This window comes from Nothoprocta perdicaria, unplaced genomic scaffold (assembly GCF_003342845.1).
Source record: "Nothoprocta perdicaria isolate Ctin4 unplaced genomic scaffold, notPer1 scaffold_43, whole genome shotgun sequence".
NCBI classification, from domain to species: domain Eukaryota; kingdom Metazoa; phylum Chordata; class Aves; order Tinamiformes; family Tinamidae; genus Nothoprocta; species Nothoprocta perdicaria.
This window is the reverse complement of record NW_020455677.1, coordinates 3,353,399-3,375,732: the sequence shown is the minus strand read 5'-3', so window position 1 is coordinate 3,375,732 and position 22,334 is coordinate 3,353,399. Positions and strand designations below refer to the sequence as shown.

Sequence of the window (22,334 nt, the reverse complement as noted above, 5' to 3'; positions counted from 1 at the left end):
TTCTTCGTTTTGTGGAATGTAAGCATCTCAACAGCAGCTGAATCTGAGAAGATGAATTTATTAGAAGATGTAATCTTTTTGTCTACATAATTTGTAGTCATGACCCAAAACTTCCAACAAGCAGCTTTCCACAGTATCTACTGTCTATAGCAAGAGCYAAAGTATTTGATTGGAACTTAACTGCCCACTCCAACACACAGAATCTGTAATTATATAAAGATTATTATGTAATATGAATTCAGGCATCTAATGACATTTAGATCACCATCACTGTTTAAATCTAACATATAGGAAAGTTTTGAATAGTTCTTAAGTTCTTATTGTAAGCTACCTGAAACAATACACTGAGAGAAAAATCTATTTCATTAAGGTCATCCTGCAACTCATTCTACAGTTACTAATTCACAGTGACATATTGCAAATGGTAATTTAATTCACACATTGGTGTAAAACTACTATAAGTAACTGTATACATTTGTGTCACACAAACCAATAATTCTGAAGAAACAAGACATCTGTGATGACAAAAGCAGCAGGAAAGCCATAAGCTTTTAAAAATAGCAGCTTCTGTCTTTCACTGTATATAAAACTGACTTTATTGAAAGTTTTTAATCATTCCTTGGGCAATTACCTCTTACAGATTTGATGGCCATCTGTTATCCAAGTTTATAAACTGAATCATTGTGTCATTGCATTGGTTGCGTTTTAAATGTTGACTGCATTTGGACCTTGATCAAATACATTTGCGCTCTTAAATATTTCTCAAAAAAGTTCACTCACGAAATTTTCTAAGCACCAACTAAAACAGATGAAAAATGCTGCCAAAGCAGGTCAATAAAACAGTCAATGAGAGCATTTCAGCCTAGAAATAATGCCTACAGCATCACTGAATTAATATAGAAAAAAATCAATGTGACCTTGGACAGTGACCAGCATCAAAGGAAAAAGGCTGTGCATCTGAAAGGAGTCTCCCTTCCAGGCCAAGGCTGAGACACACCACACTCCTCCATAGTCCCAGCAGTCACAGATGACAYAGGACTAAAAACCAGTGCACAAGGTAGATCCAGTTTGCCAAGTAAACTAGCAGGGAATGCATATGACAGACCTTTCCCAAGCTAACTCTTACCAAGACTGGTCCTCTATAAATCTTGCTCTTCTAATAAGAAATCCAATCAAGTTATCAGGTGTTTGGGTAAAAGAGGAATTGACTGATTGCACACTTTGCAAGTTTGACAAGACAACCCATGTTTTGAATTGAAGACAACAGTGACAACCCATGTTTTGAATTGGTGTCATAAAGGCAAATTATCATAAATGCTTCTTCTTTCTTACAAGAACCTAGATGCTTGTATGTAGCACAGCACATGACTCAATGAAGCCAATAGGAAAAATTCCAATTAATTTGTGTCATCTCTATGGAAACTTCATATTTGTTTACAGAGCAAGAGTTTGTTTTTAAACTCGCCTTTCAAGTTCTTGGCAAACTGTTAATATTTGTCAATACTTAAGAAACCCAGTAAAAAGTGTTAGAAGTTTAATCACATCTATTTAATCACAGAGTTAGAAGTTTAGATCATTAGAAGTTTAATCACAACAGATTTTACTAACTATAGTGCATATTTATTCTAGACGCACCAAGACATTTTCAACATGAAATCCTATCAAAATTTAACAAAAATCCTGCAGATCAATTTTGGCAAAGTCAACGTAAAGACCTTCATCACACATGCTATAGAAATACTATTTAGTTCAAAACAGAATTTCAAAAAGTATTTTGGGAGAGCTGTTTCTTCTCCCTCTTCTTATATCACTGTCCATACTGTGAATTACCCAGATCTATGCAGAACCAATAAAGAGAAGGACTTGCTGTGTCATACAACAAGGCAAGAGAAATTGTGCATGCTCTCAGCGGGGTGCTCAGAAAAGCATAACACCACAAAGAYGTGCAACTAAGACACACACATATGCAGCGGGCATACACAAACTGTTTTGCAGTACTGCTTTTGCACGTACCAATTTGGGCATGTTCAAATGTTAGGATTCCAATTTTACTGCTAAAATTTGAGCACATCACCTTCTATTCGATGCTTAGCTCATTTAGCATTTTGTCTTCAATACGTGGGCTGGATTGTTCCTACTACAGGATTGATAAGAGATTGCGACARTAGTTTCTCACCCTCCCTCTCAATGCAGAACAAGCATTCAGAAGCTATAAGCAGGCTCCAAAATGGGATTAGTTAAAAAAACTGATATAAATAATTCCGTTGGGTTTGTTGTTGTTGCTAGGGCTTTTTATGTGGTTTTCTTCCCACTTCTCACACTCCAGTATGTGCGTCTTCCAACCATTTGCCAGTTCAAGACTAGAATTAAATAAGTTTCCTGAGATTATTTTTTCAGAGCAAATCCAAATACCTTGGGATTCCAACAGCCCATTGCTGGCAATGCTGCAAGATATCCAGTGGGGAGCAGTCTAAAGCCTTGAGTTTTCAAGGCTGCCTCCTCAGAGCTGCAAGGTACTGCTGCAGAAGCAGAGCTGCTGCTCCAGGCTGCTTCAAGGAGTGTAGAAGATGGCACACAAGCTAAGACTAGTCTAAATCTCCCATGGATTTCTAGCTTGAGTTTTGATGAGGAGGAAAAATCTTAAGTAGTAAAGCCAGCAACTTTTTATAATAGGATTCCACGTAATAATGCGGAGTGGATTGTGATATCGATAYCTCAGAATGGCTCTCAACAAGCCTAGCCACATGACAAGAACAGACAGAGATATCTTTACTTCTTTGTAATGCAACATATTTCTACCTTTTCCACCTAAACCTAGGAATAATGAAAGTCCAAAATAAGTTGGTTCAAAGGAGTGGGAAGCAGGAGGTAGAAGAGAAATTGTAGGCTTCCGTTGAGGAAGTTGACTATAACAATGAACTGTTTTCATTATTTTGCCATACAAGTGCAAGTAACACAGCAGGATAAACAATCTGGCAGCTGGGCCTGAAGGTCAGTTGAGTTTTAAAAGATACGTGGCAGCAACATCTCAGACATCAATGAGAAAGCTCAAACTATAAGGTCTCAGTTCTCATTGTTTAGGACCTTATGTGCATATTTGCCATTTATATAGCAACTTTCTCAGAGGGGATAACTGGGCAGAACTGGGACACCATCATTAATGAACATTAGCAATTGTGTCTATAATATAAAAGTCAATTTTTATAAATAATTTGCCCCCTCCAGAATCAGAGATGAATTAATGCCGCAATGGGACTTTAAGCAACTTAGCAGACAATTACTGAAAATGCATAATCTGTTTGATTCTACCACACAAGCTGGCAATTCCAGAAGAAGGTAAGGCTGGGTTTCCTAAACACATTGGAAGGCTTAAGGGTCACATTTACAGAAGCAGTTAGGCTCTCAGCACTCAGAAAGAGGCCTAGCAGGATTCTCAAATCGTGACGCCTAATTCACACCTAAAGTTGCTGAATATTGTGCACTCAGGAATAGGCTTTGACAGTCCTATTGCCAAGACCCAGCAAGGACCTTTCTCATTAGCCTGGTACTTTTGCACCTTTGGATGACAGCCTGCATTTCTGACCTGCATTGTCCTAGGGGAATTACAGGCATTCAGCAACAACCCAAATCCCTAACTGAGGGTTTGTAGAACATAGATGGGTTTAGATGCAGATCCAGGTTTCAATATGTCAACATACTGCCTTTCTCTGGTAAGAACATTCACTTGAGAGGCAATTCTATCTGAAGAGGCTGAAGTATCAAGCTCTTGGTTACCACTCGTTTTGAAGACTATTACCAAAAACTTACAAAACTTGGAATGAAACACCATTTACTTTTACCTTTAAAGGAACTCAACTTTGTATTGGGATTCTCACAGCATGAAAAAAATACTGCTATGAAAAGAATATTTTTATAACTCACAATGAATAGTGGATTTCAAAAAAACTAAAGTCCTGCTTAACAAATTAGGTCAAAAATGAGAATCACTTCTGCTATTGAAATCATGCCTTTAATTTAACATAATCCTTTGCTCTTTTTATAGCAAAGGCATACAGTGCAAGACAAATTCAAATACATAAAATGTTTATAAGGACGTTTGTCTGACAAGTATTATATATGTAAGCACATATGCACATACATCAAATATATCTACTTACTACCAGAGGACTCGGAAGATGACTGTGTTAGACTAGGTGCTTGAATTTAAGGCAGCTGAAGTGAAACTCGAAAGTAGCTAATCTCAGCCTCACAATGGTGCTATCAAAACACCATTAAACAAGTTCATGAAAAGCTGTACAAAACTGGTTGATTTTCCCCATTTTCAAATTCTAACTTTCCTCTGGAGTTTTTCAATACTTCCACACTTTTCCACAGTTCTTAAAGCTGTAGGAAAGCTTTAAAAATATAGAAGTTCTATAGCATTTTTCAAACATAGAAATTTCTCCAGCCTTCTACCAAATTCATGCCTACTGGAATCTCTTGGCCTTTCCATAAGCCATACTTACTAAGTTTTTTTTTCCTTAGGTACCTATCTCCTTGAAAACTTTCCTATTCTTACACTCCCTAGTTCTGTATTAACATAAATTCTAGCTCTGCAAATTTCTTTCTAAGTGTCTTGCAGAGGCCACAGAGTAATGCACACAACATAGGAAACATGACCACAGCCAATTTAATTTTGTGTAAAAGGCTATAAGGTCTTCAGGATGCCTGAGACACAGCAGAACACAAGTCTTCCTTCCTCCTGACAGTCTAACACACGAGAACTCATCTTGGAATGGAATAGCAACACTGTTGAGTTAGATATTAATATCCATAGGTTAATAYACCTATTAACCAGAAGCAAAATACATGAAGTACATCTACCAGTCCTGTGACAAAATTAACATTGCTAATCACTTTTCAGTCTTAAATTGACACAATAATTAGCCAGATGCATGGAAACTACATTTGAAACATTGTCTACTACTTATGCAATATGAAAAAAGGAGAGAGAGTACGTTTTACAGTAGGCACGTGGGTATAAAACAAGGCCTGAATAAGAGTTTTCTTTGTTTTTAAATTCAGGAGATAGTACAGTATGGGTTTTGCAAGGCACTATTAGTAATTGGTCAGAGCATAGCAATTCATTATGAAGAGCAGAAAAAACACATTCTTCTGCTCTTACTCAACTATGCCACACAAAATTTCATTTTGTTCCATTTTCTGTTTCAGCTCCTTTCAGGTTTTATATCAATCTTTATGTATTCTGAATCAACAATAATCTTGTTTAGCAGAGCTCTATGAGRTACTCAGCATAGGAGCCTATGGCTCAGAGGACATCAGTTAAAATAAAATAATCAACCAAAACTAGTCATCCAGTCCATCTCAGTAGGTCAGGGTGCYACCAAGAACATAATTCAGACACACAACAGCTTTACCTCTTAATAARTTTTCACATTTCTACCATAACACCTGACTTTTCTCCTACTTAAAAAGAGAAGAATTTCTGAAGTCAATAAATGTTTCTCCCAAATTTCTTGGGCTTTCTCCAACATGCAATTACTAGGTCATTCCTATGAAAATATCTCTTACTACAATGCTTGCATCCCTTACTTGGGAGGCAAAATGTTTAATGGAAAGATACCAAATATTAGGACAACCTTAAATAGCAAATACACTTTTCCCTCTATTTGTCATCTCACCATTTCTTCCTATATGGTGGAGAGCATTCTTTCAAAGATAAGAATCAGGATGTGTCTTCTGGAAATTAATAACTCTAATCATCTACTCTCATTTGGTTATTATGCTTTCAGCTGGTATTGTTACTATCAGTGATTAATGGCGTAAGATGCACTGCAATGGCTCAACTCACAGGCACATTAATCAAAAAGCATTCATTGTAAGAGGGTTTTGGCACAGRGCATCTTCTCCAGTACCTCCATTAAAGAGGTCCTTGGAAGATTCCACTGAGAGAAGAAGATACAAGATTGGAAATCCCTACCTTCACCTGATGATCCTGAAAGGTCTATGATGACATATACTCTCCCTTCTGGCTCCAAGTCAATCTGCAATCAAGAAGAGAATTAAAATATAACTTAGAGTGGCTTTCAAAGTAAGCTATTGCACATGCAGGAAAGTTTCCAAAGCCCTTGAAGCAGAAGGGTATGCAGGACACACAGGCAATTCTGCAGCATACTAAAGAGAGTCTTCATCTTTTGCAATTAACAAACATGGTCTAATAGAAGAGGGCTTGAGGACCCTGTTACTTCAGTGAAGTGAAACACAAATGCATGTCCTTACCACTTTGTAAGCTTGAATCCAGTGATTTTAAATCAAATCAAATGTTTTCAAAACCAAATGTTTTAAACACTGTTCCACCATACATTTCAACCACTATTTCCATGAAAAAATAGTTAAAAATGAGTGCTGAATAGCTTCCATGATACTGAGCTCAGCTAGACAAATATTTAAAGCAAAACTCTACCCTACTCACATGTAAAACAGAGTGATAGATTGGTTTTGGTTGCACTACAAGGAGGTTAATTATATACTTATATATTATATATATTAGCACACACAACTTGTTTAGCTAGTTATACATGCTTTCAATATTTTCATTACTGCTAAAACAATACACATTTTACCCTCTTGCTCCAAAATRCGAACTGTTTAATTGCTGAACTGTCATACTGGAAGATTAAGGAGYCTTTGTCCTCATGACCATCAGCTTCAGTAGGTGCTCAATATCAAGTGACTCTATCTGAAGGTCTCGGGGGCTTTAGCAAGATGACCTTGCTTGACCAATGACTTCATAAMTCCTAAAATACCACAAGCAGCTTTTACAGCCACTCACCTCAAAACAATAACTGCAGTTAACACAGTACAATCATTAGCTCTTACTTTCAGATTTCAGCTGTCATAAGATTACAGAAACTGTGAGAGAAGTCAGCATAGTTTACATTAACAGTATGTTTTCTTGCCAACTCAGGTATTTTGCATGACCTGCTGGCTAGGTGCTGACTGGGGGCTCCCAGCTGCAGCAGGTCCAGGCCTGGCCACCAAAGTCCACCCACTGCCATGAGGGAGCAGCCCCAGCCCCAGGAACCACCTTGGGCATSGGGCCTGATGGCCACAGGCCAGGGCACCACGACCAGGGCTGTGGTGGGGCCAGAGCTGCAGCAAAACCATAAGGATAGATAGCCCCATGCTTTCTCTCCTCCATCTCACCAGGTTCTGTCTGCTCTTCTTAAGCAGATCCAACATCAGGCTGTGACTGCACCTAGGCACAGGCCACTTCAAACCCTGCTCTGTCCTCTGTCACCTTCCACTCCACACTAGTCTATGGTGCTAGGAAAGATGAACCTTGTTCTGTCAGCTCTCTAGGCTCATATGAGATACAAATTGTCTTAAATCATAAATGGCAAAAAAAAAGATAGGGTATTAGGATAAAATGATACCAAGATATCAATAATTCACACTAATAACTTAGGCGACCAATCTACTGAGCTTTGCAGATTAGCAAGTAAATGAACATTTCAAACAGTCGGGATAATGCATCATAAAGCGTCCTTTGATCACTTTGACAACCACAACTTGAATTTAATTTTTAATGATGATTCACATTCTTCATAACAAGAGAACTTACTGCCTCACACAGGGGAGGAAGTCACACATCCCGTAATGATACAAATGTAGGAATTACTGATTAAATTACAGATTAATTGATACGTCAAAATCGTTTTGCCAAAAACTTACCACAGCTTTCTTTGCAAGAGGGCTCCTCTTTGATACTTAATCCTGCCTAGAGTAGTAGCAAAAATTCTGAGCCAACTACCAGGATATGGCACTGGGGATCTATTGCAAATGAAAGGTGTCTCCTTGTCAGGGAATTGACCTGTGAATTCAGGACTCTGCCCTCAACCTGCTCTCAACCTGCTCAGCAAATAGGCAAGGATGGAGCCTGCCTCTTGCTAGCTACAAAGCGCGAGGGAAAAGGCTTGGCATGGAAAAACAGTCCCAGGAATACCAGGCTTTGCCCATCTGCTAACCCATGAGGCCACCTTCTTTTGTAGGGATCCTTCCATTTCTGCTTTCCTCTTTTAAGTAAAAAGGGCCTTTACAGGAAGGGAACTTGTTTCTCTCCTTCTGGTCACAGCTGGTGGGTGCTCCAGGCACCCAGGCTCCTCCTGCCACACACCAACAGATCTAGAAAACCATCACAGGGATTATTTTTAAATAGACAAGGGATAAAATGAGTGTTAGCGGGGCCAAGAGTTGCCCAGAGGACAAGATAATGAAAGCATGGTCAAATTTTCCCATTAATAAAGCATTGAATATCGAGTAAGGTTATTCCTAACAGTTTCTGAAATAGTTGCTGTGATTTTTTTAATTTTTTTTTTTTTTGAATAAAGCTACTGATGTCAAAATATTGCTTGTCTACCTTGGCAGAGTTTCTAAATGCAAAGGATGCAATCAGGAGCACAGGTGCACAGATAGGCTTTGATGTCTAAACTGAGGGCTAACAACTTTCAAATGCTCAAGTGCCATAGCAATTGCTAAGTTAGGCATATCCAGTGCTCTCTTTGTACCAGCATTATATATTATCTGGTTGAGCTGCAGTTAAGTGTTTAATCSAGCTTTAAAAATCTAACCAATCACACACAAAACCAACACTTCTCCCGATGGAGAATCAGGCAGTGATTCTTCAGCAGGGCTGCAAGAGCTGGTGAACAGCACTACAAAGCATCCCTCCTGCTCACTTATTTTTAAAGTTAAACAACATTGGAAGCAACCCAGGACAGATTGGAGCACTGAATTCAAGTTTCCATTATCCATCAAGTGGACAATTCTCCATATACAATTTATTCCAAATGTTGCCTACTGATTTTGATTGAGAATTTTCGCTGATACTCTAAGCAGAGCATTTGTGGAAAGAAGTTTCCTGCACAAAAGGAGTGATTTTCCAACTAGAACACTCCAAATACCAATGTGAATGAAACAGGAATGTTTTTATTTAAGTTTTTAGAATACTCCCTTTCAGTGAGCGCCTATGTTGACAGTGATCTGTCACATGATTTATTATTCGTGCCAAAAGCTGGCAGTTAGTTGCCTCAGATGACCCTCTGTATGGAAGTTGAATAGCAGCGAAAACCCCCAAAACTGATAGGAATCCAGTCTTTTGATTTCCAGTCTTCAGGTATGGAAGAAAAAAATTGATTCAATTCTGATTTTGCATAGAATATTTCTAATTCAATACCTAGAAGCATAATTATATAAAGAAATACACCTCAAAAGTGTTTCCCCCCCCTCTTCAGTCTACACATTAAACCATACCTAGAAGCTATAAAATGACAACCAACATTCATAAAAAAAGAATTTTTTTGTTATTTAAACTGTAATACAACAGTTTTTAGACCACTATCTTAATTTTTTGGTGAAATTATTTTAGAAGCTGCATCTAAGACACTTTCACCAAATGCACAGAAAAACATTACAAAAGAAATACCCTTAGACGTAGATAACCAGAAAAAGAATGACAAATTCAGCTGAATGAAACAGACATTCTTGAACCCAGTGGAAACTGTCTGATCACAGCAGTTCTGATGATGACTCTTCCCTTTGACTAAAAATATTTCTCTGAATAGAGCCAAGCATTTATACATGCAGGGAGACGCTATGAGAAGAAAACTAGGAAGAAATGGCTGTTGAAAAGGACAGCAGGGAACAAGGCAAGATGCAAATAAGGGATGAGACAGAAGAGTTGACACAACATGAGCTTTGCTTAACCACACTGCAAAATTTATGGCTTGTACATATAGGCCACATTCGACATACATGTTCAAAGTAACAACCACTGGAGCAAAATATTTGAGCACCCCCTCAATATCTTATCCTGGTTATTGGTCCATACTATAGTCATGACATTTGCTAAAATATAAAGTTCTGGCAGGTGCAGGCAACTAATTGGAATTAGTTTTAAACAATTTTTATATTGCTATAATTTTTTCTGTGGCAGTATGGCAAGATCAGTACAATGACTGCTAGAAAACTGCAGATCTTGAAAAGCTCCAGGCGTAAGAAAAGCATATTGGTAGTCTGTTTCAGGGAACAAAAGGCAACCATCCATAAAACCAGACACATTTTCAGAGGAAAAAACCCCATGCTGAAACCATAGCCAAGTTTCAGCATATTGAAGGCATTTATATAGTTTCACAGTCATTAATGGATTTTATTTTCAACACCCTTCTGAGACAGTTCCCCATCTGTAAAATGGGATACTCCCCAAGGCACAAGCTAGACTAAGTGGCTTGCCAGGGAGGCACACAAGGAGGCTACAGTTTATCCTAGAACTGAACTGCCCACTGGACCATTTGTCCTAGTCCCCAGTTAAGATYCACCCTGGCCGGCTATACCCACCTTATCCTCCTGCAGTATCAGTCAGAAACACCTMGGAACTGTTCTTGAAAACAAGCAAATAAACAAAAAGAACATCCTCTCATACACAGCTAGCAGGCAATCTCCTTTTTCTTCTATTCAGTTATGGGGGGGAAAAGAAAGGATGCTTCAATATTTCTCTGTAGTATTTGCTAAGCTTGTCTTTTCTTACGCAGTTCTAGAGTTAAGAAGTGTAATGAAAATATGCAGAAAATTGAGAAAAAATTGAGTTTCTCTATGTTTGCTTTCTGTAGTCTTTTAACTCCTGAATTTTATTTTGGAAAATTAATTCTTAAGTTCACTTAGACTTGGCATTTTCTTCATCAGAGGAAGTTGTCATTCCAATGCCCTAAATAAGAACCCAGCAATACAGGAGTGAACAAGTGCTCCGGTATTTTGTAGCTAGAAATTATGCTAAACACAATAACAAAAGTCTTCAACTATAAAGCTATTTAGGATTTTTTTTTCCCAATAGTAAAAGGTCTAAATGAACCGTAGGAGCAACAGAAACAGGAAGTTGAGTCATAAAACCTCCTTACACCTCTTTTCGTGATGTTCTAGGATTATCTGACATTTGGATAGCTTAAAGCATAAACCTCCCAACATATGATTTGTCACTACAGAGTGTTAGTTCAGTCATGAAGGACTTCAGAAACCAGTATGTATTAACCCTTGGTGAGCATAACATGGTGAAGTTTCTCTTGGACACTAAAACTTCCCCGAAAAGAGAGAAGAAACTGCAAGCTTCAAGAATTGATATTTGCAAARGCTGGGAAATAAATCTGCTAGTTGAAGGGTATTTAATTCTCCTGTTTTGATCATATATTATTCCTACAACTTCATAAAGTTATCGTAATACTTGAAATCAGAAAGTGCATTTAGACACAATCTTTTTCCTCTGTTCTTTAAACAAAAGATTTTTCTGATTTGAGTTAGGTACTTGGTTAACTATTTAACTTAACAGAAAATACAACACTAATAGTGGCACTTTTCAGTATGATCCAAAGTGACTGCAGACTCAACTTTATCTGATTTTGTACACTTCTAAGTCATTTAAATGCCTTTAAAAAAAAACACTCCAACTGTTATTAGAACCAGTCCAAATTCCCATTAGAAACAGCAGGCTAGAGATAAGATTAAACTCAGTATTCACACTTGAATCCTCAGCAGCTCACCTAAGCTCACCTAAATGGCTTTGCAATATACATTGCAAGGTCTGCAAAATAGCTTTTTTTTAATAAACATGATGACAAAACAAACTGAATTCAGAAGTTAAATGACTAATTATGTGAAGTAAATATGACTTTCAAAGGTCCTGCTGCCCAACACTGTTATCTTCCCTAGAATCACTGTTGCTGTGTACTCCKTTTTCCACAGCCTCTTGCTCAAGAAATCCTGGTCAAAGAAATCCTGTCCCTTTCAGAGCCAGGGCACTGCCACAAAACTCAAAGCTGCCTTTCACTAAATTTGTTACATATTTCATTATTATGATTACAGAGAAACTTAACACAGCTCAATGCATTATAATTGACCACAATGATATACATAAAAGTTAAGAAGTTTTGGCCACAGGGCTTTCTGTAATTTATTTGCTCCTACTCAAAAGTCAAAGACATCAAACATCTTGCATGACCTACAGAAAAGATCAAACATTTTCCAGGACCAGGCACATGCAAGACATAATACAGAACAGAAGCAACCAGGGAAAACAAGACTCAGCTAAATATCCACAGTGTTCAGAAATCAATTCAAAACCAAGAATCCTTTCATTACTTAAAGCATATACCGACATTGAATCACATATCCCAAATCACACATAATACAACTTCCATTCAACGAAGCAGCTAAGGACTGAAAAAGTCATAACCTAGTGTACCTACAGCCTCATAGGCTTTTGTCAAAGAAATCRTTGTAATTGGGTATTTACTGTACCAGAGAGCTATTTTAATAGTATTTTCCTGTCATTTTCCCCTCACCCTGCTCTTTCAAACAGGAAATGCTTATATATTACTTCATTTACTCAGGGTCAAATTTCCTAAGAGCATCAAAAATCCCTAGAAACACTATCAGAAGAATGATGRCAAAGCCTTTGTGGGATGACAACTACTTAAAAAGAAGTAGCGGGGGATTCTGGCTGATGGGTACAGCGAAGTGGCATTCAGGAAGGTGGGAAGCACAATCTGAGACATTTTATAGCACATTGAATGACAGGATAATAATTTCAATGGGATAAGACAGGAGAGCTGCACAAACTGGTCAGAAGCAGCAGGCAGCATGAGCACAGAAGTACTGTTGTACCAAGTGAAGCCTCTGACCGAGCTGAAGAGAGGAAAGGATTGCCCTCATTTTAGAGCTGGTGGCAGAGACCATGCACAGGACTGGGCAGCCTTGCCCAACGCTTCTTAGAGATTGATGCTTCATCTTTCCTTCATACTGAGAATATGGCAATATAAAACTGGATGTGCTTAATCCAGTTGTATGCCCAAACCTCGTTAGGGTTTCTAAGTATTTAGAAGTGCTGCCATCTAGGCACAGTAACATCAGAAACCTTGAGTGGTGCAAATAAATCAGTGAGAAACTTCTTAATAAGCACAGAAGTCAGTCAAGAAGCCTAAGAGCAGCATCCCTAGGCTTTTGGGGGTACTCTGTAAGTGAACAGGTCATCTGAGACTGGAGTTTCAAGCAGAGCTGTTCTCTTAGGTTGGCTTGTTAAACTGACCACAGATATTCTGCTAAYGTAACTGTATTATGTATTGTGTCTTACAGTTCCACTGTGCTATCAACCTCTAGGAAAAGAGGCCGAACTATTAAAACAATAGAAGTACAGATAAAGCACAAAGCAGCCACCCAAGCCCAGAGATAACCTGAAGTGCAAAGGGCAAGGGTCTAGATTCGGTGAAGGACATTCAAGGACTCTGAGTCAAAGGAGGGTAAACCAGTGAAACTACCAGAAGTCTGTGTAGAGCTTAACCTCTGTTAAATACATTTTGAGAAAGAAAAGAATCTCTTCAGAGTGCAAGCACTTTCCTAAGCAGATGCTCATCTAAGAACACCAAAATTGTATCACATGGTAAAAATCTGGCCTGTAATTTCTTCACAAGGCTGTTCAATATCTGATTTTCAAAGCAGCTAGTTCAGTAACATACTCCAAACTATGGGGTATGCATAGTTGTCCTATGAAGATTTTCTTTTTAAACATCATCCTACAGAACTGTAACCACAAGTCAGCAGGTTACATGATGGAATAAAATGCTGAATTTATACAATAATATCAGGGCTACAAATGAGATGATCACTACCTATGATTTATGAATCCCATTATTTCATCACAATAAGATTTCAGATGACCACTTACTTGTACAGTTTTGGGTACATTTGTTTTGTCTCAGGAATGACTAACAATATGATTTACCTACTGAGACATTTGATACTCCTCTGTGCAGGGCCATCTACAACATACTGGACAGGTATCATGAAGGAGGCATGCTCATAAAACTAAGCCCACATAGAAGCAGAAGACTGATWCCTTTCCTGGTCATATACAAAAGTTTTGGTGCACTACATTAAATTTACCATGCAGAAAAAATAAATATTATCTGCAAAGATTAAATTATTTGTTGAAGTAAAACTTGGTTTGACACAAAACATATGGTATTTTTTCCCCTCCTTTTTTGGTCAAAACTAATTTCCCTCCCCCCCCAGCCCTGCATTCTCCTCCTTCCTAGTATTTTGCAAAACTTGGACAGCACGTTTAGCAGAAAGTACCTACACAGCATTACAGTAGCAAGAATAAAGGAAATAACTGTGCTGACTTTGAGATTGAAATTCAGGGAGATTAACAGCTGGAAGATCTAAGACTGAGGTGGCACAAATTCAAATCCTTCCTAAAGAGGAAAGAATAATCTCCAAATGCAGGGTATCAAGTAATTGCTAGGGAATTGTGATGTTTAAATGAGATAAACCTGTTAATCCTATTCTAAGCTCTTATTTTTAACAGTGAAAGATTCTGGAACCAGTTTATTAACCAACAGTATCTTAAACAAAAGCTAGTAACACCAATGATGCCATGGTTTGAGTATAGCTATTAACTATCCTGAAACCACTGCACAAATTTGAACTATTAGAAAATAAACTTTAAATGAAACTTCAGCATACCCTGTACAGGCATTAGTTTGAGATCCTGCAAGAGGTTAACATTTTCCATGTTTCAAAGACTGCTTTATAGTATCTTGCAGGACCTTGGAGAAGATGGCCTAGGTGACTTAAAACTATTGAAGAGCCAGGTAGAAGAAAGCAGCAGGGAAGTCAAGCAACATTTGACCAATTTTAAGTCACAATAAGTTGGAACAGAGGCTGCAGCCACATTTGTTCCACTTAAAGATGAACAAAATAGGCTTAGGTTAAAAAATAAGCATAAAACAAAACATTTAAGCAATAACTATTTGAGTTAGATTTCAGTTCTAACCCCTGGAAAAAAAGGAGATAGAACTTTCTTATCTGAAAGGCAACCTTTTTATTAGATGCCATGACAAATGAATCCTCCATTAGAAAGGAAAGAGTCTGTTTCAATAAGCTGCGAATGAGCAATTTCTATCAAACTCACTGAAAATTTCRGGTACCTTGATGTTTGTCAAAGTATATTACAAGCCAGAGGTCATCAGCAGATGAAAAGTGTTCTGATCAGTAAATTCTTACTATCCTATTTTGCAAATTTAGACATGAATGTGATGGCTTTTTTTTTTTTTTTTTAACTATTAAAGCGACCAAAATTGCAGAATATGCAATTAAGACAAGCCTGGATATCTGCCCAGAAGTATCTTCGATCTTAGTAGCTAGCTGTAAATTATTAAGCACTTTCCACCAAATTTCTGGTAAGTGAACAATATCTTACTTTAGTAAATGTCTCTAGAAACTATTAAGACTTGCCTGGAAGTTCTCAAGTAACAAAGGCCATTCCTCTTTCTGCAAAGAATTGGTCCTTTAATGCTGTGAAATCCCTTTTAAAATTTGCAGTTACATGGAACACATTCTTTATGAAATTTCATCTAATAATCAACCTAAGCACTGCTGGAATCTGCAAAGGTCTTTACATATGCAGTGCAGTGACTGTTTTTAGTTTTTAYTTTAGCTTTTTCAAGTCCTGCCTTCCCACCTAGTGGCAAGAAAGGCTTCCAGAAGGTTGAACACAGTAAATGGTCAAGCAGATAAGGGATAGTGCTAATCAGCCACCACTATACAGACTACCAGATAGGCAACAAAGACCTTCAGAGGTTCTCCTTCAGAGAAGGTAGAACTTAAAGTTGATGAAATTATATTATACAAAAGACTGCAATAGCCTTATTTAAGCAAAATAAAWCTTTTCAAATTACCAAAATTAGGCATTAGAAAAGGGTGGACATTGTAAAAATATCATAGAAATACATATTTTGCACTGAAAATAACAGCAAGCTCYGAGACATAATACACAGACTTCACAACTTATAGATAAACACTCTTTTGCTGGGTTATAACGACAGAAGAAAAAAATTAAGCTCTACACAAATACTCTCTATGTCCTTTCACATATACATCCGACCCCTAGCTGCTTTCCAACAAAGAGAACATTACAATAAACAAATACCAAATGATATACAAACCACAATGGCAAAACAGAACTGGCATCAAGTATTTAAACAAAAGCATCCTTCCTGGAAATAGCTCTCCTGCTTGCAGCCTGCCAAAAGGTGCATTGATTCAGAGGCTTTGCTCAAGTTGCATTAAAAGTTAAGTTTTAAAGACACTGACAAGGACAAAAAGAGAATTGAGAAAAATAAACCACAAMTGACTTGCAAAAATGTCTTTGCTTTCTCTGCTTGTTTAGCTTCGAATGAAYGACTTCATTCTGTCCTCACAGTATGCAACACAAAACTGCAAGCAGTATTTTCAAAAATTGACTGTCACGTGCATATGCATTCAAGGATGTTAGCTCCTTTTCATACTGTGTTTACACCGAATGACAACATATTTGCATCAGCCACTTCAAGACTGACTTGAATATGCCTGATCCCTTTTTGCTTTGGAGATTTTTAGGTAACAGGCTGTGGAATGAAAAGAAATTTAGTTTCATCCTCTTTAAAATGCAGAGAAGAATAGAATAGTGACTACCCATTATTCTCCTTACAGCTGCTGCTCATCAAATCCTTAACCTTACTTATAGAGTCACATTTCTGCAATGCTGCAAATGAAAGCAATACAAGAACATTTACTTTGTTTGAACATATTTTAGACTTATTCTGGTTTAACAGCAGGACAAAAAGAGCATCTGACAGACTCAGAACAGGATACACACCTCAAGTCTTCGGTCCATACCTAAATAGCAAAATCATTAYTCTTATTGAAAGACAGAAGGTGTTTTTCAAAACCTTTCCTTGACAGGAGAAGGTTCGTGGCAGCTTCAAGCATACAAGATGATTCAATACGTATCTATCAACTAGTCATTCCCTGGTGGAGACCCCAGCCCCCACCTGCACATTTTAGAAACACCAAAGCAGTTAGCTCATTGAACAAATATCTAAAGTTGGCCAGAAAAAGAGACACAAAACATAGCCCTATCTTGTGCATCTCTAACAGACTGCTTAGAGGGAGCCAAAATTTGTATTTCCAGAAGGAAACATCATTGGAACATTCTCTTTGGTATCATTTTCTCTTTAGGAAATATTTCAGTAAGGTCCTTAGACAATTTCATAGGTTTTTTTTTTAAACACTGGTTTTGACTTGCTCTGATGATATTTTACCCTCTTTTTAGAGAGAGTAGAAAGATTAATGAAGTTATTGTTAACAAAATGGCCATCTCCAAGTCTGTAATTATCTATGATTTGCTTGCACTTCCTCTGCAGCTTTAGCCATAACAAATGCTGAGCAACTCTGACACTCCTCTGATCTTTGTCAGCTACAAAACTTACCTTATAAAAAAATCAAAACAAGAAACTGCTATAGTGCATGCTACCTGTGATCTAATCACAAAAGTAATTTTGGATTAGAAAGACTAAAGATAGCGAAAGTTAGTAACTTGATGCATACAGCCAGACACCATATATTCCATGCAATGGACACACCAGCAGATAAGATCTTCAATACAAAGATTACAGAAATASTAAGAATAGCCATCATCTATAACTGCTCCAGAGAAGCTTAGAAAACCCTGACATTTAGTCTGCCCTGTATTGCACTCATTTGGGTGTTCCTCTTTCAGCCTATGATGAAACAWAGTGAGGATATACATGTGTGCATTTGGATTTTATTCTTCCAAAAAGCAAGCTTTTTAAAGAAGAGTATTCAAATTTACATTTTTTTTTCCCCCATAAGAGCTTAACTTAGATTTTGCACAGGTAGCAGTGGCTCCTGCAACTAGACTCAAGATAATTGAAGCAAATTTTTTGTTCATATATTTTTCACCTAAATTTTAAGGTCTAGAATAATGATTCAGTAGCCTCAGTACTTCGGCATAGCTGCATACTTGCTTTTGTACAAAGCTAAGTTACTAGAACAAAGTTAATGTCTGTCTTCCATGAAATGCTTTCAGTCTTTTCTGAAAATATCTATGAAAGAACTATCTGCTCCATTCCTTGCTGACTTGTTTCATTAGTTTATCATTATCAATTGAAAATAAATGCATGTTTTGCCTTTCACCTTTCATTTCATATTATCTGATCAGCTATCAGTTCTTGTTTCACCCACCTCCCTTTTAAAAGGAGATTTAAAAGCTCCTTTTTTAGTGGTGCTTTATGTACCCAAATATCATCATCTCACAYTGTTCAGTGAAAATTAACCAGGTGATCAAAGTATCTCACCATGAAAAAAATCTCTCCCATATCTGAATACACTTCAGAGTTGCACTGTGAGCTCTGCTCTTCATCTCCTGGGCTCCCCTGAGCAAACCTCACTTCTCCACACACTTGCTGCACCTCCTATAACTTCTCCTAAAACAGAGACCATTAAAGGCCCAGGCTCTCTCTCAACACATTAATGATGCCATCAGCTCCCAAACACTTGATTATAGGGCTTTGATGGCTATAGCCATACAACTACATTAGCTTTACGTGAAGTGCTGCACTAACTAAAAGGTGTGTACTCTCTCACTGTTGCTATATATTGGTGAAAGTAGTTCAGTATTGCTGCTGTGGTGTACATACCACCTCCTCAGAGCAGTGGTCTCACCTGATTTACAGAAGAACAGCTGTAACTGATACTCAGAGTTACAGCAAAAGGCCTTGCAGCTCTGACYCCACACAGGAGAGGGCAGAGATACTTCTCACACCAAGACAAGCCTATTGGGTTAGCACCATAGTTGCCATCTCATTTTCTAGTCAGTTCTTCACTGCTGACCATCCATAACCTTCCTACTACTGCCTACTGAAAAAGAGGAATATTGTTCACACCTGACAGAAGTAACATGAAAAAGCTGTCACTTATAAGACACTGAGGCAGGTAGGATATGCTGCTTTGGGAATGCATGACTAAGTTCTGAATACCATTCTTCTACTCCGTCTGGCTTCTAATCTTCATAAGCACCATCCCACATAACCTGTGCAATTCTCAACTRCAGGGAATCACCACCTACATTGGGCCAAAATCTAGTCCTACCAAAGCTCATTTCAAAATTCCCTTTCTACTTTTACATTAAAAAAAATGATCTTAAAGGGTGACCTGAAATAGGAATTAAATATAAAATATAAACACACTTCCTAAGATCTGCCAGTCCAGAGAAACAGCAGCAGTCCCTTCATCCTAGACATTTCAAAACCAGGACTGGAAAAAAAACTGCTACTCCATCAAGAGAAGAGATGTTTCACTTTYACTACAATGTTCTTCCTAGCTTGCAATGAAGATGAAAATGATTCATGCAAAGGTATGACCTTCTATCTGTCAAGGCACCCCTACACACACCCTTTCAATAAGGCTCTCCAGGGAATCTTCTAGATCTCCATGATATCTGTGTAATAGAGCAGAGCACGAGCTTTGGGCCCTTTCCATTTTTGATGCTCTAATCTTACTCAATACGCTGTTTGTAGCTCAAATATGTTGCATTTTAATTTTTCCCAGGAGCTTACAAAGTTTCTCTTTTGGATAGGCTCAGATTTCATTCTCTGCAGAGCAGCTGCTTTTAGAGTGCTTCCTATGCACCCAGTCACAATATCATTCACCCCCATTCCCCCAAAAAAGCTTCTTTTTCCAAAAATTTAACACACACAGCGTGCACGCTAATAAAAGTTGCTAAGCATTGAGGATAAAAATGCACTGGGATCTGATATAGGTAAGTARAGAACAAAATACATGTTAGTATCCTCACCATCTGATTCAAACTGAAAACTGTACTCAACCATACAGATGCAGCTACTGCTTGGTAACTGGATCACTTCTCTTGAAATATCTTAAAAACAAACAGACATGATGAAATCTTGGAATTATGTCTTCTGAATGTACAGAATACTATTTAAAAGCATTAGATATATACCTTAGGAAATTCCGGAAAGATCACGCCATCCCCTCCTCCCCCATGTTGAGGTGTCTATACATTCCTTACTTAGCCTGTTTTTCTGGCGAACTTAACTTTTCATCTTGATTCATTTTGCAAAGCAAATCAGCTGTTTGCCACCACAAAGMAGCCCAACAGTTAACTAGGGACCCTGCTCAGCTCTTTAGGACAGCTTAATGAATCACAGAATGGATGAGGTTGGAAGGGACCTCTAGAGGATCAGCTAGTCCAACCCCCTGCTCCAACAGGGACACCCAGAGCACAGGGCAGCATCCAGGCAGGTTTGGGAGATCTCCAGACAAGGAGACTCCACAGCCTCCCTGGGCAGCCTGTGCCAGGGCTCTGTCACCCTCACAGAGAAGAAGTTCCTCCTCACGTGGAGATAGAACTGCCTGGGTTTCAACTTACACCCATTTCCCTTTGTCCTGTCACTGGCCACCACTGAGAAGACCTTGGCCCTTTCCTCCCTACATTCTCTCCTCAGGTATTTGCACATGTTAAAATTCCCCTCTGTCTTCTCTTCTCCAGGCTAAACAAGCCCAGCTCACTTAGTCTTTCCTCATTAGTTGCTCCAGTCCCTTAATCATGCCTGTAGTCTAATGAAGCCTGCTTGAAATTATTTTGCAGTTTGAGGTACAGCTCCCCTCTCAACTTCAAGTGTTGACAAAAAACACATGGTGAAAGAAGCAAGGAAAAATATGCTAATATTAAAAATGACAGAAAAAGTCTGCTACAGTACAGGCACATTACGTTGCACAGTCCTTGAGAGCTGCAATGGACACTGTGGGAGAGAAAAAGCAATAGAAGATTAAGTGATAATACATACTAAAGCTGTCTCTGCTAGCACTCCTTATGAGACCTGATATTTAGCAGCACAGCCAACATTGATTTTTCCAGGTTCAAAGTCAAGTGTAGTACTCGGACAAATCTGTACTTCAGTTTGGACTAGTTTTCTAACTCCGTGAACCAAGAAATATTAAAAAAATGAATAATACCCACTAAATACTGGAAACAGGCTCATCTAGAGCATTCGAGATACAGAGGCTCATTCTGCAAAATGCAGCACAATTAATTTGTGGTGGAGCAAAAAAAGAGACTTCAAATACCTCCTACTTCAGCTCTTGAATTTCTATTTCATCCCACCTTTTGCTAGGAATGGAAGCAGTTATTTTAAGTTATATTTTTTTTATATCTAAAGATATCGGCAGCTAATGATAGAAGTTCTTGCTTGTGTTCCTGTAAAAGGATTGAATAAATCAGGCTTCCTACGGAAGCTGTAAATCAAAGCTGTAGCTATATCATGGCAGTACTTTCTTGTGTTTTATAAGCTGTCGTGTGTGTGTGTGTGTGTGTGTGTATATGTGCGCACACATATATATATATAAAATCATTACCTTTAAAAAATGGCAATACCAAAACAGAATTCTTTTCACATGGCTAATCAAGCAAATCTCATGTCTAACCAAATTATATTTTGCCCTCAAGTACCTACCTTCCCTTTACCTTGCCTCACTTTATTTATCAGCAGAGTTGAGTCCTCAAACTTTCACAAAGTATCACAATTAACCACAAGATAAGAGCTTTTGTGACAGACCATATTTTACCACACTGCCAGTTTAGCCCAGTTCCCCCCCTCCACCCCCAAAACAGGTGATCACCAGCCACTGGGATGAAGAGAAACTGGAAGCTACCGCAAGGGTGCCCACAGTGACAGAAGGCCCATCAGGAGAACAGCATTGGATTAGACAGCAGTAAAAGCCAAAAAAATGTTTGGAGACTGTGGCAGCCTCAGTGGGCTTKCCTGGCTGCAAGGTGGAAGAGAAGACCAAATCAGACTTCAGAAATGAGTAAGTGCCAAAGAATCTATTGTGCTTGAATCCTATTTGAGTGCCCAACTTCAGACTTGTATTGGATTGGGGTCAGTGACTCTGATCTGTTTGCACAGATGGCTCAAACAGGCCAACATTCGTTAARTCTCACAGAATGATGAGGGCTGGAAAGGACCTCTGGAGATCACCTCGGCCCTGCACAAGCAGGGCCACCTAGAGCACCTTGCACAGATTCATGTCCAGGCAGGACATGACTGTCTTCAGAGAAGGAGGCTCCACAACCTCTCTGYTCCTCTGGGCAACCTGGCCAAGTGCTCTGACACCAAAGGGGCATCTCAGCAGCATGTGCATGCAGTCACCCAAAGGGGCTGAGGAATCCATCAGGCTTCAAGGCCCCACACTTACTGCRAAGTACTTGGCTGAAGAAAGGAGACACAAATCTGCCTTATTGGTTTTGAGCTCTAAAAACGAGATGCAGTGAAAACCAAACAACAGACTGTAATATTCCAGAAAAAGACAGTTGGGCCCTTTGGGAAATCATCCAGTTATCTATCTGTAAGTTCCTTCTCTTGAAAATA

General features: G+C 38.4%; 1 protein-coding gene across 2 annotated transcripts in view; it reads right to left on the bottom strand.

Moving 5' to 3' along the window:
- PRKCE (protein kinase C epsilon) overlaps positions 1–22,334 on the bottom strand; it is a 265,165-nt gene that overhangs the window by 164,176 nt on the left and 78,655 nt on the right. For both annotated transcript variants that reach the window (XM_026046230.1, XM_026046229.1), the window contains exon 2: positions 5,981–6,044. In XM_026046230.1, the coding sequence (XP_025902015.1) occupies positions 5,981–6,044 (64 nt within the window). The remainder of the gene's footprint in view (positions 1–5,980; positions 6,045–22,334) is intronic.